Source organism: Micromys minutus (genome assembly GCF_963924665.1).
Source record: "Micromys minutus genome assembly, chromosome: 32".
Lineage (NCBI taxonomy): Eukaryota > Metazoa > Chordata > Mammalia > Rodentia > Muridae > Micromys > Micromys minutus.
This window is the reverse complement of record NC_137967.1, coordinates 13,963,713-13,980,162: the sequence shown is the minus strand read 5'-3', so window position 1 is coordinate 13,980,162 and position 16,450 is coordinate 13,963,713. Positions and strand designations below refer to the sequence as shown.

Here is a 16,450-nt window from a genome sequence, read left to right as displayed (position 1 = left end):
CCACGGGCTGGAACGCAGGCCCGGTTAAACGCCCGGCAACAGGGACGCGGGGCTCAGATCGCCGGGGCACGGGGTTGGAAGACTGCAAAGTAGGTCGTAGAGGAGCCGGGGAGGCTGGGGAGCGGGGCTGCGCGCTCCCGAGGGCGCAGGGCGCATGCGCACGTCGGGGCGGGGCAGGGCGGAGGCGGCATGGGGCACGTACTCCAAGAGGCTGGCCAAGGAGAAAGCAGAAGGCCTGTCTGGTCCCTTCTTTCGCTGGTCCCACTCCTCCCAGCTCGCGCAGCAAAACAGATGCTTAGAGCTTGTGATTAGGCATTTTATTAGGCTTCGTGAAGTTTTATCAATCTTCCAATTTAAAAAAAAAAGTATAAAAGCTACATACAAAACGTGGGGTCAGACGACTAAACTTTCCCGGCTCAGGGCTAAATTCTGCAAAAGGAGAAAAGAAAAAGCTGTTGAGCGTATGGGCTGTGGGAGGGGGGGGGGGGTCCTGAAGGTCTTAAGTGAGAGGATCTCAGCTCACCTTTTTCAGCCTCCGCTCCCGCGAGGCCTGCGAGTCAGTCTCTGAGTAAGGCGGAGGTGCTGGGGGATAGTGGCTCTCCTCTTCCTCTTCTTCCTCCCTGTAAGCCCTCCTTCTCTCTCCAGACCCCTTTTTCTTTAAAGCCTCTTCTAATAGTCGCCCATCATACTGAGGGTCCCGGGACCTGAAGCCAGCATCCCGAGGATCGCGGGATCGCTGACGGGATCTGGCGTCAGCACGTGGATCCCTAGACCTGATGTCGTCGTAATAGTGGGGATCTCGGGAATGTGGCAAGTCCCTAGGATCGTCAGGGTCATAGAGATCATCCCGGCTGCGACTTCTTGGAGGTGCATAGGCCCGTCCTCTCCGTCCACTACTTGGGGGAGAAGACCGTCCAGATTCAGTGGAGCCAGGCCTGTTGATGTCATCTAAAGCATCCACAGAGCGGGCCCGAGGCCGCCCAGACCCCCAACCACCCCTTGGTTGTTCTTGAAGGGGTTCCTGCTCCCACATTCTGGGACTCCGGGGTGAGTGTCGATCCCACTCCTCATCCCTGATGGGGGTGAGGGCAGGAGCCCTGGAAGGCCTGGATCTCCAGTCATCTTCATGGAGGGAGGTTACTTCACTCAGGGCTGTGGAGAAAGGAGATACTGCTGGTACTAAGGAGGGTCTAGCCTCAACACCCATATGCTCACACCCTCCCCTAGGAGCTCCGCAGGCAAGGATTGTCTGTGCAGGATCGGTAGCAAGCGTGTTTCATCCCCCTCAGGTCCGCAGCTCACCCCGTTCCACTCGGCCATTGGGAGGGCCAGGCCGGGAAGGGTCAAAGTTGGCTAGCTCTTTCTCCATGTAGTATAGGACCCTCATGGAGTCATCTTGTTGGCTAGCCTGGATCCTGTAGCCACTTCGTACTTCTGAGAGGAACAAGGTGATTGGTTTGGGGGGGGGGCGATAGATGCATATGGGTCAACCCTCCCTCTCTGCCCCTCCCCCCCCCACAGGCACAACCACTTCAAAATAACAACAACAGGTCCCTTACCTGAAGAGACACTGCCATCCACTTCACGCAGCAGAGGTACCTGGGAGCTGTGGCCACCGACTAGTAGAGATTGGTTGTCAGTGACTGCCTGCCATTTGGAGCAGAGTTGGGCACTCCCAATCTCCCATGCTCCCTTCCAGCCCCATCCCACCCCTTGTCTGGTTTCCCCCAGGCCTCACCTGAGCTATTCCTGTCAAAGTCTCCAGGGTACCCATAGGGAGGACCCATGGGAATCATGGCAGGCGGAGGTGGTGGGGTCTTGGCAGGAGAGAGGTGGGTATAGATGCTGGGGGCATAGATGCTCGGGACACCTGAGGTAGCTGCTTTGCCGGCAGCATACACTGCGAAGGCAGGTTGGAATGAGAAGTGATCAGAAGCTGTGCTGGAATGGGATTCTGGGAGACATGGTTCTGCCCCTCCGCACTATCCCTGTGGTACTCTAGGCTAGGGGACACAGCCTTCACCAAGTCCTGACTTCTCGAGGCATTGAGACCAGCGGTGCACACTGATACATCAGGGCCCCAGTCTACACATGGTGGCTTGCCAACAGCTGACGATGGAAAGACTTCATGTGTCCTTCTGTCTGCAGGACCTCAGACTTCCACTGAGCCACATTCCCAACTTCAGCCCCTTCCCTCCTCCTTATCTTGAGACAGGGAATCATAGGTGGCTGAGGAAGAGTCTTAAACTCTGTGGCCAAGATAGACCTGAATTTGTAATCCTCCTGCCTCAGTGGCCATAGAAACCAAGGACAGGTCTGTATGTAAAGGCATTAGTAGGCAAAGTCACTTTTTACATAAACAAAGTCCCGGTCCGGGGCCAACTACTGTCCCCATAAGCTGGGGCAACCTGGCCCATACTGTGGAAAAGTCACGTCTGTTGGGTTCATAACATCCTGTCACCCCCAAGATGCAGTAAGTGGACAAGACAAGGACACACAGGGGGCCCTGGAAGTTACCTTGCCTACACCCTAGAGTAATATAGTACCCCCTCATGTTTCTAACGATTGGCCATCCCCACCCAGCTGATTCTAGCGTGACAGTTCAAGGGCTAGAGGCTGGGTGGCAAATACCAGCTACCCAGGAGACTGAGGCAGGGGGATTACTGGTCAAGGTCTATTGGAGCTAGAGGATTTTTGTCTTTTCTCACCAGCATTACTATTCCCATTCATCGTGTGTGTGTGTGTGTGTGTGTGTGTGTGTGTGTGTGTGTAAGTTAGAAGCCCACTTGCAGAAATTTGCTCCCCTTCACTGCAGAGATACTAGAGACCAGATGTCTGCTGCAGGCTTGGCCATGTTACCAGCCCTGGCTTCCATTAATTGTGTGTGCACGTTAGGGATGTGGATGTGTGCGTCTTGAGTGTAGGTGCCTGCAGAGGCCTGAGGATAAGAGCCCTGAAGTGGGAGGTGCTGGGCTGAGAATCCAATTCTGGTCCTTCCCATTCGAGCAAGTGTTTTTTGTTTTTTTTTTTTTTTAACCACTGAGTCTTTTGTTTGTTTTTTCAAGACAGGGTTTCTGTGTCACAGCCCTGGCTGTCCTGGAACTTGCTTTGTAGATCAGGCTGGCCTTGAACTCAGAGTGTGTGTGTGGGGGGCAAAGGCGTGTCACACCATGCCCAGCTAATCTCTTCAGGCTTGAAGGGCTCCATAGTTTTGAGGCCAGCCAGCCTGAGTTGGGAAGATGCAGTCTTGAAATAAGTAAAAAGAGGCCTGGGAATGCAGGTCAGTGGTAGAGTGCTTCCTTAGCATGCTCGTTCAAAGCAGAAGTTACGACGGGACTCCCCTTGGGACGCTTCAGGCTTCCTCTAATTTGGGGAGCAGAAAACTTAAGTGCTCTCCTCTGTCCATGTGGGGACCCTCCATTAATTAAGTTTATTTAAGTGACTGGCTAGGTTATAATTAGCAGCAGGCTGATACTTCCTATAAGGCAGTAAGGAACTGGGGCAGAGAGGACAGGAAGAAACTCCCATGGGGAAGCAATGGGTTCCTGGGTATGTGACAATGGAGTCTAGATGGGCCCAGCCCCAGTCTTGGTGCTCACAGCTCCTGGGGTTCCCTTGCATCTGTAAAATGGACCCACGGGTCACATCAGCATGGCCAGTAAGACCGGAGAAAGCTCCTCCTTGAGAGCAGCTTCCTCCTGGCACCTTCACAGTTGTCTCTTAGTGTTTGGAAGTCAACAAGTTGGGTCCCTAATAGAGAAGGGAGCCTGGCTCACAGCAGGCCTCCCTGACCTGCGCATCGGCTTGTGGCACTGTCCAACAGGGACAGGTGTGAAGCATGTTCTGTGGGCCCCACCAAATGCTCTCCACACGCAAACCTCCAAGGTCCTGTTGTGCAGAGCTCTGCCCATTAGGTACCTCACCTAGCTGGCCTCAAAGTCCCGCTTGGCCTGTTCTCTTCTGTGGGCTGTGCACCAGGGTGCACAGGTATCCAGACAGCCTCCCAGGGGGAATTTAAAGAGCACAGGGAAATTAAACTACTGCTTCTTCCCAGCCCCCCTTGGATGTGAGGGAGACATCTGACAGAGACTCCACAGGATGTGCAGCTTGAGTGGTGTGCTGCTTACCCTACGAACTGCATTTAGTTTCTTACCTTTCCACTTGAGGTTTCTGCTTTGTTTGAGACAGGACCCTGTGTAGCCCAGGCAAGCTTCAAGCTTCAGATCTTCCTATCTTTCCACCGTGCTGGGATTGCCTAGGAACACTGCCACACCCACTTGGATTTTGTTTCTTAATGGGAGCCCTACCTTCCTGTGATATTTTAATATCTTGGAATGTTAGACATTATTATTAGGTTTTTTTGTTTTTGGGTTTTTGTGTGTGTGTGTGTGTGTTTTTTTTTTTTTTGTTTGTTTGTTTAAAAAACCCTCATGAGTTAGGGCTGTAGTTCAGCGGCAGTGTTTGCTTAGCACTCGGAATAAGGGGAGCCTCAAAATAAAGGAAATTAAAAGCTGAAGTAATTGAATGATAATGGGAAATATAACAGGTTCTACAGGGTCTGCTTCGCGCACTGCCTTAGTCTCCAGATCTGGAAGGCAGGGTAACGTGCCCAGCAGAGTTCCCGTGGGGGGAGCAGGTACGGGGGAACTTACGGGCCTCAGGGCAACAGCACTTGTCTGGACAGCAGGGGCATCTGACATAGCAGCAGCAGGTGTGGGGACAGCACTGGCACCAGCAGATGCCCAGGAGGAGGAAGAGGAGGAGGCTCGCCAGGCAGACCACGACCACAAAGAGCCAATCTGTAGAAGGAGGAGAACGGTCCCTGAGCTGGGAAGGCTGAGGAACCCCAGTGCCCAACAGGGTGCTGTGGAGCCAGTGCTGGGACGGAACTATGCAAAGCTCCTCAGAGAACCTGCAACTACAGCTTGGTTCTCTGTGCCCAAGACGAGGGCGTAGCAACAGAGGGACACCAACACCCCCCCCCCCCGCCCCAGCCTGCTTCAGTCCCCCACATCAGAGACCTTATCCTGAGTTCAAACAGACAAAGCAGAAAGCAAGAGGGAGTCTGGAGGGAGCAACACAAACAGCCTTCAGGAGGGGTAGGAGCCACGGCCCATACCCGAGCCCCAGAAGAACACAGCAGGCACCAGTCACTCGAGCCCCTTGCCTATGCCCCAGAACCTCTTCAACCAGCCCAGACCACCCCAAGCCCACAGCCAGGCCACTAGATGTCACAGAATGGGGCAGGTTTAGTGGAGGTCTCCAGCAAGAAGTAGTTAGGGGGTAGGGAGGGTAACTAGGAACAGAAGCAGTCTATGGGGACCAGAGAAGCCCCACCAGGGATTCCACCCCATACCTTCCAAGGGCCCCGCCCGAAAACCAGGTAGGAGCTCAGGGGCCTCTGAGGTCCTGCCTGGAGGGACAAAAGAGAAACAAAATTATGTTGGCCATGGCCAGCCCAAGCCATCGCTCTTAAGAACAGCCAGCTTCAACTGGTCAGTGGAAAACATGTCCCAAACAGAAAGGGAGACAATGGTGACTTAGGATAGTCAAGGCCAGAGGCATACTTCCCACCCTGCCACAAGAGCCCCATCACATAAGTGTGGATCCATCCTAAAGGGTGGGTCTCAGCCTGGCCCGTCATCTCTCCCACCTACACAAGTCCTGTCAGGTGAACTCTGTGAACCCTAGAGCCCACCAAGTATTTATTGTTTGAAGCAGCCTCACAGTGTAGTTCAGGTTGGCCTTGAATTTGAATCACTCCTGCTGCCTCAGCCTCCTGAGTTCCCAGATTATAGGCATAAGTTATCATTCAGGGCTCAAAATGAGGAACTTTGGGCAACTTATGGCTATAGGGGGAAGTCAGGTAGGTTTGCCCATACTCCAGTGAATGGCCACATCCCCATGAAAATAGAGTGAATAATAACTGGACTCAATAAGCTATTTTTTTTAAAAAAAGGAATGAGTTTGGAAGAGAAACATGTTGGGCGTATCTGGGGCAAGTTGGAGGTAGGGAGTGGGTTATGTACATGCATATAACCAAAACTTTATATATTGTATGAACTTACCAAAGAATAAATGTATTAAAACCTAAATAGTAAAGTATGAAAAAAAAGGATACCAAGTATATCAATGAATTCTTTATAGGGACACAACTGCAAAATACAATGTATCTACTTTTGGAAGTGCTGGGGCTTGAACCCAGGACCTCATGACTGCTAACTAAGCATGTGCTTTACCACCTAACTACACTCCAGTCCACAGCAATCCCCCCCACCCCCCGTGGAGTAATTTGCCATGGAGGCACATTAAAATCATATGGCCCCGATTCTGTGACCCAGGAAAACTTGAGTTCTGTTCACAAATCAGGTCCCACACATTTCAAGACCCTTCTCTAGGGTACGGTGGAGGCCCTGTGCCCAACAGGAGCACACGTGTGCTTGACAGCTGGGTGTGACGGTGTGTATCTCTAATCCCAGCACTCGGTGGCTGAGGCAGGAGCACCAGGAGTTTAAAACACCCTTAGCTATGTAGTGAAGGTTACATGGGGTCCTGCCTCACAATAAATACCAATGTGGTTCAAGAAGCCAAAACTGTGTAAACACTAGGTATACTTTTTCCCTGGAGAGCAAAGCTGGGATTTCCACAGGCTCCCTCGCTCCCTCACCACCACCACTGCCACCATGGTGCACCGCCACCACCGCCACCATGGTGGCTAACATCTTCCAGTTTTGAGTTATCTTGGGACTCTAAAAGCAGGATTTCAACAGGTTGTGATGACACATACTATAATTATAATCTAAGCACTCAAGAGGGATGAGATTTGGGGGTTATAGGGGCTGTTCCTTTAAGCCAACTTGGGCCACACAGTGAGACCCTGTTTAAAATCCTAGTTCCATGTTAATACTATAAACAACTAGATACAGACCACAAACATGGCAGAAAACTCATGAGATCCTCAGTGGTTCCAAGAACCGTTGATCATGTTTGCCACCAAAGGTCCTGAGGTCATGGGGGGCGGGGGGAGAGGGGAGCCCACCGTTTGCCCTCTGTGCTGTGGCCTGAGACCTCTGGACCTGTCCCCACCCTTCCCTTGCTCACACATGAGGATGGCACTGTTTGGATAAAGCTTCTCTCACATCCAGCACATGTCACAGGACTATGTGCTGGCTTCGGACTGGCCAGACTGCACATCCTGGGGACACTCTACCCTACCCCTGCCATGTTTTAGACACACTCCAACTTCCACACACAGCACCGCTCCCCAAAAGGCTAGAAGACAAACTTTGTGTTTGGACAAGGGACTGACTCGGTACACTGTGACTCTGGACATGTGGCAGAAGGTAGGTCTAACCTCAGCTATACAGCTAGCCTTCCAGACCCAGAATATATCAGACTACATTTAAAATAAAATGCCCCTCTATTTCCTTTTTAAGCAGCTAGTCCAGGCTACCTAGAAAGTCACCGCATAGCTCAGATGAGCCAGAAATTCAATGTAGCCCAGGTCGTTCTGAATTTTTTTTTTCCTTTTTTTAACCTGAGTACACTGTCGCTGTCTTCAGACACATCAGATCCCATTACAGATGGTTGTGAGCCACCCTGTGGTTTTTGGGAACTGAACTCAGGACCTCTGGAAGAGCAGTCAGTGCTCTTAACCACTGAGCCAGCTCTCCAGCCCCTGGCCTGGGGTTCCTGATTGTATTGATTCGGCCTCCCAAATGGGCCACCACCCTCTCAAAATACACGACTTTACCAAACTCGTGCAGACTTATTTTCCTGCCATTATCTTCTCAATGACAATGGACCGGCTTGCAGTATACCAGACTTGCTTTATTGGTTATTGTAAGCAATGCCGGACAGCGGGGAGGTTACTGATTCCACTACTTTCTATAGGGACCCAGAACAACAGACCTCCACTTCAGGAAAGTTCTCACTACCAGTTAACTCTGTCCAGGGTCTCTCTATTTTGTAGCTCTGTCTGTCCTTGAACTTGCTATGCAGACCAGGCTGGCCTCAAGCTCAGATATGCACCTGCCTCTGCTTCTGCCTCCGAGTGCTAGGATTAAAAGCATAATCCACCACGCCTACCCCCAAGTCTATGCGGTTTAGAACCGTTGACTAGCTAGAGGTAGAGTCCTCGGTACACTCTGAACTTTGACTCTGGCCGATTGCAAATGCCACAGAGGTTAGGAAGGGGCCTGTCTGGGGTGCAGGGCATGGAGAAGCCCAAGTGACTGGCAGTGCCGTGAGGGAAGGAGCAAAGCAGGCGACAGGGCCCAGCTGGATGACAGGGTGGACACACAAGGTGGACAAGAGGCATCCCAGCTCCTGCTCCCCTGCTTCCAGCACCCTCTGAGCCCGTCCCCACTCACCGAGGACAATGAGCTCCGCGTACGCCTCGTTGTTTCCATCCAGGTCTTGGGCTGAGACCACGGAGCAGTAATACACTCCGCTGTCTCCCCAGGCCGTCTGCTCGAAGGTCAGGTCCGCATCTGGGTCAGGAGGAAACAGTGTGAAGACACCTCAGGGGGGGGCACCCTTAAGATCAGTAGGGGCTGACCCCCCTACATCGTAAGGAGGGAGCCTCATTGGTTGAGGCTGGGGAGATGGCTTATCAGTTAAGAGCACTTGTTGTCCTTGCTGAGGACCCCAGGGTTCAGCTCCCAGGACCCACATGACAGCCCATAACCACCTTTAACTCCAGTTCCAGGGGATCCAATACCACCCCCCACCCCCGACATCCCCAGGCAAGCATGTGGTACACAGACATAAACAGGCAAAAATAAAAACCCACTCACACACAGAAATAAGTATCAAATCATTAGGTTTTGTTTGTTTGATACAGTATCTCACTGTATCCCAGGCTGGCCTTGAACTGGAAATTCCTCCCACTCCAGCCTCCCAAGAGTTGGGATTTCAGAAGAGTACCTACCAGCTAAAATGAAACCATTCATCCAAGAGCATATTTTTTAATGTATTGCTCTGAACACCAAAGACGGGTTATTTGAAGATGTCTGGGTGCTAGTCACGGCGGCACCGGCTGCTCATCCTGCATTCAAGAGGCTGAGGCAGCATAGTCTCAGGCTGAACAGGTTTGGGCTACGTGGTATGATCCTATCTCAAAATAAAGAAACACAGGCTAGGCCTGTGGCTCAGTGGTAGAATGTTCACCCAGCACACAGAACACCTTAGATCCCCAGGGCTGACATAAAACAGAGAAACCCAAACCAAGTCTAGAGGCGAACGTAATTACCACTGTGGCTTTGGGGCCGAGACATCTGGTGTGGAGCAATGACATAATCCAGCCAAAGGAGGGGACGGTTTGACTCCAGGACCCATGCTTTCATACTAGATACCTGCTTCTTACCCAGCTAAGTCTGATCTCCCTCATCAGGTCTTAGGGGTGGTGTGCAAAGCTAGGCAGCCACGCTAACTAGGCCAGATCCCAGATAGGAGATGCCTAGGCACCAAGGAGTGGGTGTGGGTGAGCCGGCAACACTCCCAGATACTCCCAGTTCCAAGCCCATCTCCTTCCGTTCTATCCCCACATTCCAGGTCAGTCCCAGGGCTTGGGGACGCTCTGGTCTAGGGCAGCTCCAGGCAAGGTGCCTGCTAATGACACCACTAATGAGAGTCTTTTAGCACATCCGGTTTCCTCTCTGCTCCTCAGGCCCTAATTAGTCACATCTTTTCATCAACCTAGCAAGACGCCTCAGCTTGGAGACTCTGCCTTAGACACTTAGCTATTAGAATCCCAGGGGATTGTGACCTTGGTCTTCTCAGCCACAGGCTCCTGATGACCTCCCTGCCTACCTGGTCCCATGGGCCCAGGAGCCTGCCCACCACACCCATGATAATAGCAGTTAACTTTGGGTGCCCAAATCCATGATTCCCACGGAGACACCACCTACTAAGGGCTAAAGCTTCCTCAGAAAGGAGATGCCAAGCACAATCTCTAGGCCCGCAAAGCCCTCAGCATGATCTCTGGCCACTAGCTATGTCAGTGTCATCCCCACAATCCCAGTGGCCTTCAACTATCCTTCAAGTCCCTCCAGGTAGCTTCCACTCCCCGGCTACCCCAACTCACATCGCCCGCCCACTGAAGCTTTTCACCCTGCTCCCGTGTGAATTCTTGTCTTCTCTGACAAACGTTATGGCAGAAGAAACGGAGTCAGCCCCAGCTACCTCTGACTCTATAAAAGGCTATCCCTTTCCTAAGCTTGTATTGCTCATCCTAGAATTCTAGACATCCGTCTATCAGATAAACACCTGATCTACCCACGAAGCATTCAACATGGCTGAGGGCACGTCTCCAGCGCTGGGGAGGTTAAAGTAGAAGGATGGAGTTTGAAGCCAGCCTGGACCACAGTGAGAACACCTGAACCCCTTTGCTGCAACAAACAAAACAGAGACGTGCATCCAATATTCCAGAAACTGTGTCATTAACCTTCCTTAGAAAGTGGAGATTCTCACAGGGTGGCCCTGGAGTTCCTTGGCCCTTCCAGCGGACCCCGAGCTCACACTTACTTTACAGCACTACCAGCCTTCTCCCTTCACCTCTCAGAAACGTTCAAGGGAGTTTTCCATGTGGCATGTAATCTCACTACAGGCCAAAGCTGCTAGGCCAAGGAGACTCGTACAAATAAAAAACAAATGCCGCCCCTTACTTCATTTAAATAATTCTTTTTTAGTTTTGGCATTTTTTCCCCCCATAAAAGTTATGTTCAGTTCTTTATTGACCGACTCTCTCTTTTGAGACTGGCTGGCCTGGAATGTTAGCTCGCAAACTGCAAAAGCAAAAGCTTGAGCCAGATGTGAATGCATCGGACGTAATCCCAGTGCTTGGGAGGCTGAAGTGCGAGGTTGTGAGTTCAATGCCAGCCTGGGCCTCCCAGAGTTCTTCAGCAATCAGACAGTTCAGAAGTCCTGAGAGGAATCTAGAACCTTCCTGGAGGAACGTTTGTCCTCACAGCACCTCAGACTGAGTTGGAGCTAACACTGCCTATCAGATGGTAAGAAGGAATTTTATAAAGGACATGCCAGGCGTGGAAGCAGGGGCTGCGCAGCTCTGGGAAGGCTGCCCGGGGTAACCTTGGAGGAGCGAAGACTGACTCCCTCTCCAAGGTCAGGCTTCTAGCCATTGTTGATTACAGCTGTGTTATGCACAGAATCCTCAAAGACTCAGTAACTGAAGACCGCCCTAAATAGTCATTTTCCTTCGCTGCTCTCTGAACTCAGCAATTCCAACAGTGGGTGTCAGGTGCTGTGAACTGGAGCATGGTAAATGCTCTTGGAGATACCACAAGGGGACCTGGGGTCCGTGGGATTGGCTGGTAGGGATGCTCATTGGCTGGAGTGCCCACCCAACAGCTGTTCTGTCCCCCATGGACCTATGGTTTGGATTACTCCTTCCTGACCCATGTGCTCTACAGCAAACCTCTCCCAAAGCCAAAGGCGTGAACAGGAACCCCCTGCCATGGGAAATGATCACATAGGCCAGACATTAAGACCAGGGGCCTCCAGGACCAGATCTGGACCTTGCTGTATTGTACTTGGCTCATCAGATGTTTGCAGAACCCATGAAAAGAAGGCTTTCCGGCTTCTTTTGATCACTCCCCAGGCCTGGGCCCACCTCCTTCCTGCGGGGGCACACCCTGTTCCTGGTCCCTGCTGGCCCCCAAGATCACAGGGGCTGGGCATTAATTCCATGTGTGAGGTGAGAGGCCAAGATACTGGTGTCCAGTGGGAACAGAGCCTGGGCTATGTCCTGACTCCTCATTTACACACAGCACAGGGATGGATGCCTCGTGATTTCAGAGGCCCCCAGGATCCTGTTCGGACAGCTCAGAATGGGAGCGCCGGGATGGGGGGGCACATGGCTCCAAGCAACCCAAGACAAGAGGTGTGGAAGAGAGGCCTTGGGAGACCAGCATCTACTTTTTTTCTATCTTTTGCATTTCTTGGGGACAACCTACATCCTTACCCCATACTAGACAGGTACAGTGGTACCATCAGGATGCATCACACCCTCTTTTGACTATTGGAGACAAGGTTTCACCAAGTGTCCCATGATGGCCTTGAACCTTGAACTTCTGCTACACATACATGTACACAACCAGCCTCAGCCTCCTAAGTAGCTGGGGACAAGGTAACATTTACTTTCACTCTCAAAAAGTAGGAGGACAGGTGGCCTTCGGGACACCAGCCGAGAGGTCTACCTCTTAAGTGCCTCTTCAGTACTTTGTCCTTGAAGCTGAGGAGAAGGGAGGCTCTCATGGCTACTGGGACTTCTAAAATATGGCCACTTACCTACCACTACTAAGGTAAGCCAGCTTTGAGACAACCAGTCTTTGAGGGCTCTGGGCTATGAGGTTTCCCCAGGATATATCCTGACAGACATTACTGAGTTTTGCATCCCCCAAAGCACATCCAGTTCCATCCAGTCTTCAAGGATTTCTCTGTATTTATGGTGTCCTGATCATTATTAGTCCGGGGGAAGGAGGTAGTAGTTCCCAAGAAGCCCTCTCTTCCCAGCTTCACAGGCAGCGGAAGCTGAGGGCTGCGTTTCCATGGGGATTCAAGGCAAGGCTGATCCCTTGGGGCCCTGCTTTTCACCTGCGTCCTGCCAGGGACAGAGGGAACATTCGATAGCCAAGGGCCACCGCTTCCTGTGCTCCTACACAGAATTAAAACCAATCCCGTAAAGCGAAGAGACGCCTCCATTTTACCCAGGGAAGCCTGCACCCCTGGCCCACTGCTATCTCTCTGTCTTTCCTCTGCCTTCCGGATCCTTCAAAGCACGCTGGCAAAGATGGCGCTCCCCAGTGGTTCCACACACACACCACCTAAAAGCTATTTTCTTCCTCCCTGGTAAAGTTATCTGAAATCTTTCAACCTTCCTTTAAAAAAACAAAACAAAAACAAAAACCCTGAGCCAAGGATCATGTAGCCAGGCTGGCTTTCAACTTGCTACATAGCTGAGGGTGGTTTTAACTCCTTGTCTGCTTCCACTTTCCCCAGGCTGGGGTCAGAGGTGTGCACCTCCATGCTTGGTCTGCTCAGTCTTCCTAAGTCTTCTCACTAGAAGGCAGTCTGGGACAGAGACGGGTCTGGGCTATTTTGCTCACCACCTTTTTTCCCTAGTGCTTCTAAGAGCACCTAGGACACAGTAGATCCTTGACAATCACCAAGTCAGTGGCTGTGGCTATAACTCAGTGGTAGAGCCCCTGCCTAGAATCCCCCAGTGAGGGGCTGGGGGCGGGGCTCAGAGGTAGAGCTAGCCACTTAACTCTGCCTGGCACATACCAAGCCCTGGGTTCTATCCATCTCTAGCACCATCAGAGAACAAAAATAAGGAGTGAATGAATGATTGGAGCCTAGGCCTACAGTGGTTCAAACTCAGCTGCTACCAACTGTGTAACTTCCAGCAAGACCCTTGTCTCTAGGGAACCTCTGAAAACATGACAACAACAGGATGGAGTTATTCAATGACTGTGTGTCTACTACTTGCCAACCTACTGCAGGCAAAAATCAAAGCAGGTCTCGGGTCTCACTGCACGCAGCTGGTCTTGAAACTCAAGATCCTTCTGCCTCAGCCTCCCGAGTGCTAGGTTTACAGTGTGCTACCGCAGCAGGCTGAAGTATTACTTCTTATTGATGGCATCTTGGTATCACCAAGGAAATCCCCCAGTTTACTCTCTACAAGTTTTTGTTGTTGTTGCTCTGTCTACAAGCTTTTGACACTACATGTTTAGTCTGCTTCTCTTATAACATACTAAGCTCTCTAAGAGGGCGATTTGGTGGTTTTATTTCTATATTCCCAAAGCCCGGGACAAACTTGGTATATAGTCCGGGCTCTGTTGTGGGATAATGGGATGGAAGGGTAGATGGATGGAAGTGTGGGCAGGTGAGGGAATGGATCCGTGGAAGCTTGGATGGGTGAGCAGGTGGGTAAATGAAAGGATTCCTTCCTCCATCAGCCCACTGAAGACAGGACACTCAAACACTCTCAACCCACCACCCACAGAGCCTCCTCCCACCATGCCCCACATACTTCCTGTGATGGTGATCCTTCTCCCCTGATAGTAGTCTCCCAGGGTCACAGCATTGCCCTGTTTGGTAGCCACCACTCTGACAGTGCGTACACTGTCCTGGCACTCCACGTAGGGGTTGTAGCCGGGGTTGCCCGCCGCCAGCTGGGCGTTGAGCTGGTTGTCCACACTGGCGGAGGAGAAGGCGTCAGCGATACGGTCCCGGCAGAATGACTTGTACTTCCAGATCACGATGGGGACTGTGAGGGTGTTGCTCATCTGATAGGTGCAGGGCAGAGTCACTGGCTGGAAGAGGATCACTACGTGGTAGGGGTCAGACACAGTCACCTGGACGGCACGGGCAGGATCTGAGAAGAAGAGGATAGTCAGCAGGGAGAGCCAAGCCCAGGGAGGTACCATGGCAGCGATGAGCCACACCACTTAGACAGTATAGCAAATTGTTCCTTAATCCCTGAGACTGGCGAGGCAGGCGGATAATCATGCCCATTTTATACACCCACGGGGCTGAGAAGTAATAAATATGTAGTCATACGGTCTAGGTCCTTGAAATATTCTGTCCACATCCTCCTACCCAGAGACTCTTCAAAAGGAACGTGGATGGAACCCTCGGCCCCCACCTAAGCCAACATTAAACAATCTAGGTGAACGCTGGCCGGCAGAAGATGATTTAAGGTTCAAAAGTCCACCCTACAGATACCCGGGAGGTAGGTGGGGTGGGGAGTCCCCAATTCCACACCCACTCCAAGCCAAGGGACTTTATCTCCGTCTCTTCGCCTGATCCAGCCCTCGCATGACCTCTCCCCGTTACCCCAACACTTAGAAATCTTGGGGTGCGTCCAAGATCCCAGTGGGTAGCCTATCTCATGATCCGGAGCCCCTTACTCCTTCCCACAAAGGGTCCCCTTCTTCGTCCAGCTCTCAGGCTTAGGATCACCAGAGTTTTCACTTCCTGTTATCTCCCAACAAAGGCGGAGGAGCGGGCTGGGCGCCACAAGAAACTCCGCTCCTCCGGCACACAGGGGTCTCCCCAACCAGACGGGTTCTGGAGATCTCGACTCTGCACTCCGGGTACCAACCATCACCGCCCCCCTCCGACTCCCCGCCACTTCGTTCCGGGTCCTCCAGGGCTGGTGTGAACAGCAGCCCTCTATCCACCTCCTGTAGTGCCCTCCCACTGTCCCACAGCACCGGGGACCCCAATCCTTACCTGGGCAGTAAATTATGAGAAAGAGACACACGAAGACCACGGTGGCTGGGTGGGAGGCAGGCGCCCCAGCACACGCGCTGGCCGCCGGCGCCATCGCGCCCGTCTAGCAGCGACGGTGCCCGCGCGTCCCCTCCCAAGTATCGGGAGAGTAGGGGGCGCGGCGAGCACCAAGGCGGAGAAGGGTGCGTGCTGCGTCCGGCCCCTATTCCAAGCCCATTTTACCCGCACTGGAGGAGTTCTAACCTACAAGAAGAACTTGGCCGAAGCTCATGCCTCCGGCTTCCCGGGGACAACTGACCCGGTGCGCGGTGGCACTCTGGGTCACTCTACCCCCCTGCGCACTCCCGGGAATGGAACCGCCCAGGTACACAAGGGTGGGAGCCCCGGGGCTGGGCTTGGGGGTGGGCGGCGGGGGCGGGCCTTGCGGGCCTCCCTCCCCGGAAGTGGGCTGACTCAGGTGCGCTCCTGCCTCCAGGGCCTGAACCAAGTGACCGTTTTGCCAGGAGGGCGCCTGCACCATAGGCGACCTGTGCAGCCACCTGCTGCTCTGAGCAAAGTTGAAAGGACCGAACTCCCTGAGGACAGAGACCCTCTGGGCGTGCTCCACCTGCCGACAGGGGCCGGGCCTTGTGCGCACCTGTTCGCTGTTGGTCCACACCCCTGTCCCCAGCGCCGATGGACCGGCCTAGGTGCGCCTTTCAGGGAGGTGCCAGGCAGAGCCAGGTCCTGGCTGGCAGGGGAATATCGGTGACGCCGCCTGCCTTCCCACTCTCGTCCTGGTGGGGGAGGTGCTGCGGTCTTCTGGGCTCCCCATTTGAATGAATCGAGGAATCCATGAGGTCTCACTAGAAGAGATGCTCTGACCCCCTAGGGGACGCTCGTGGGAACAGCGCCTTTTAAAAAGTTGTAGTCGTACTTAGGCACTTTCCTTACTTCCCTCATTTTCTAACTTGTGGTTCCTTTCCCACCTCCCACTCGGATGTCCCTCGCTCTTAGTCAGGCTTCCGGAAGTTCTGATGCTTAAAGGCGCTGAGCCAAGACTGGAGACCAACAGACTTGTTTCGGTTCAAAGGTTCCCAGGCCGTCACCTGCACCCTGGACATGGCCAGTGGCTCTCGTCCTCAGCGCAACACTACTGCTCCCCGGTGGCGCCGAGGGGAAACGCATTCTGGGAGATCATGAACTGACCACT

The 16,450-nt window shown here is 52.8% G+C and overlaps 1 protein-coding gene across 4 annotated transcripts; it reads right to left on the bottom strand.

Annotated features, from left to right (window-relative positions):
• Positions 1 to 182: 182 nt before the first annotated feature.
• Positions 183 to 15,452, bottom strand: LSR (lipolysis stimulated lipoprotein receptor). Of its 4 annotated transcripts, none has more exons than XM_080908765.1 (10): positions 15,259 to 15,452; positions 14,054 to 14,398; positions 8,373 to 8,492; positions 5,357 to 5,413; positions 4,653 to 4,799; positions 1,739 to 1,900; positions 1,560 to 1,619; positions 1,303 to 1,434; positions 524 to 1,152; positions 183 to 429 (listed from the first exon to the last, which is right to left on the bottom strand). In XM_080908765.1, the coding sequence occupies exons 1-10, from the start codon at positions 15,350 to 15,352 to the stop codon at positions 394 to 396; spliced, it is 1,782 nt and encodes a 593-aa protein (XP_080764891.1). In that variant the 5' UTR covers positions 15,353 to 15,452; the 3' UTR covers positions 183 to 393. The 4 variants fall into 4 exon arrangements, with proteins under 4 accessions (XP_080764891.1, XP_080764892.1, XP_080764893.1 ...); XM_080908766.1 differs by having other exon boundaries at positions 1,303 to 1,431; XM_080908767.1 differs by lacking the exon at positions 5,357 to 5,413.
• Between the last annotated feature and the right edge of the window lie 998 nt (positions 15,453 to 16,450).

Coding starts and splice junctions, on each gene's coding strand:
- LSR (XM_080908765.1), bottom strand. CDS start 15,352: ATGGCGCCGGCGGCCAGCGCGTGTGCTGGGGCGCCTGCCTCCCACCCA. Junction 8,493..14,053: donor AAGGATCACCATCACAGGAA/GTATGTGGGGCA, acceptor CTCCTGACCCAG/ATGCGGACCTGACCTTCGAG. Junction 1,153..1,302: donor CAATGGCCGAGTGGAACGGG/GTGAGCTGCGGA, acceptor CTTTCTCCACAG/CCCTGAGTGAAGTAACCTCC.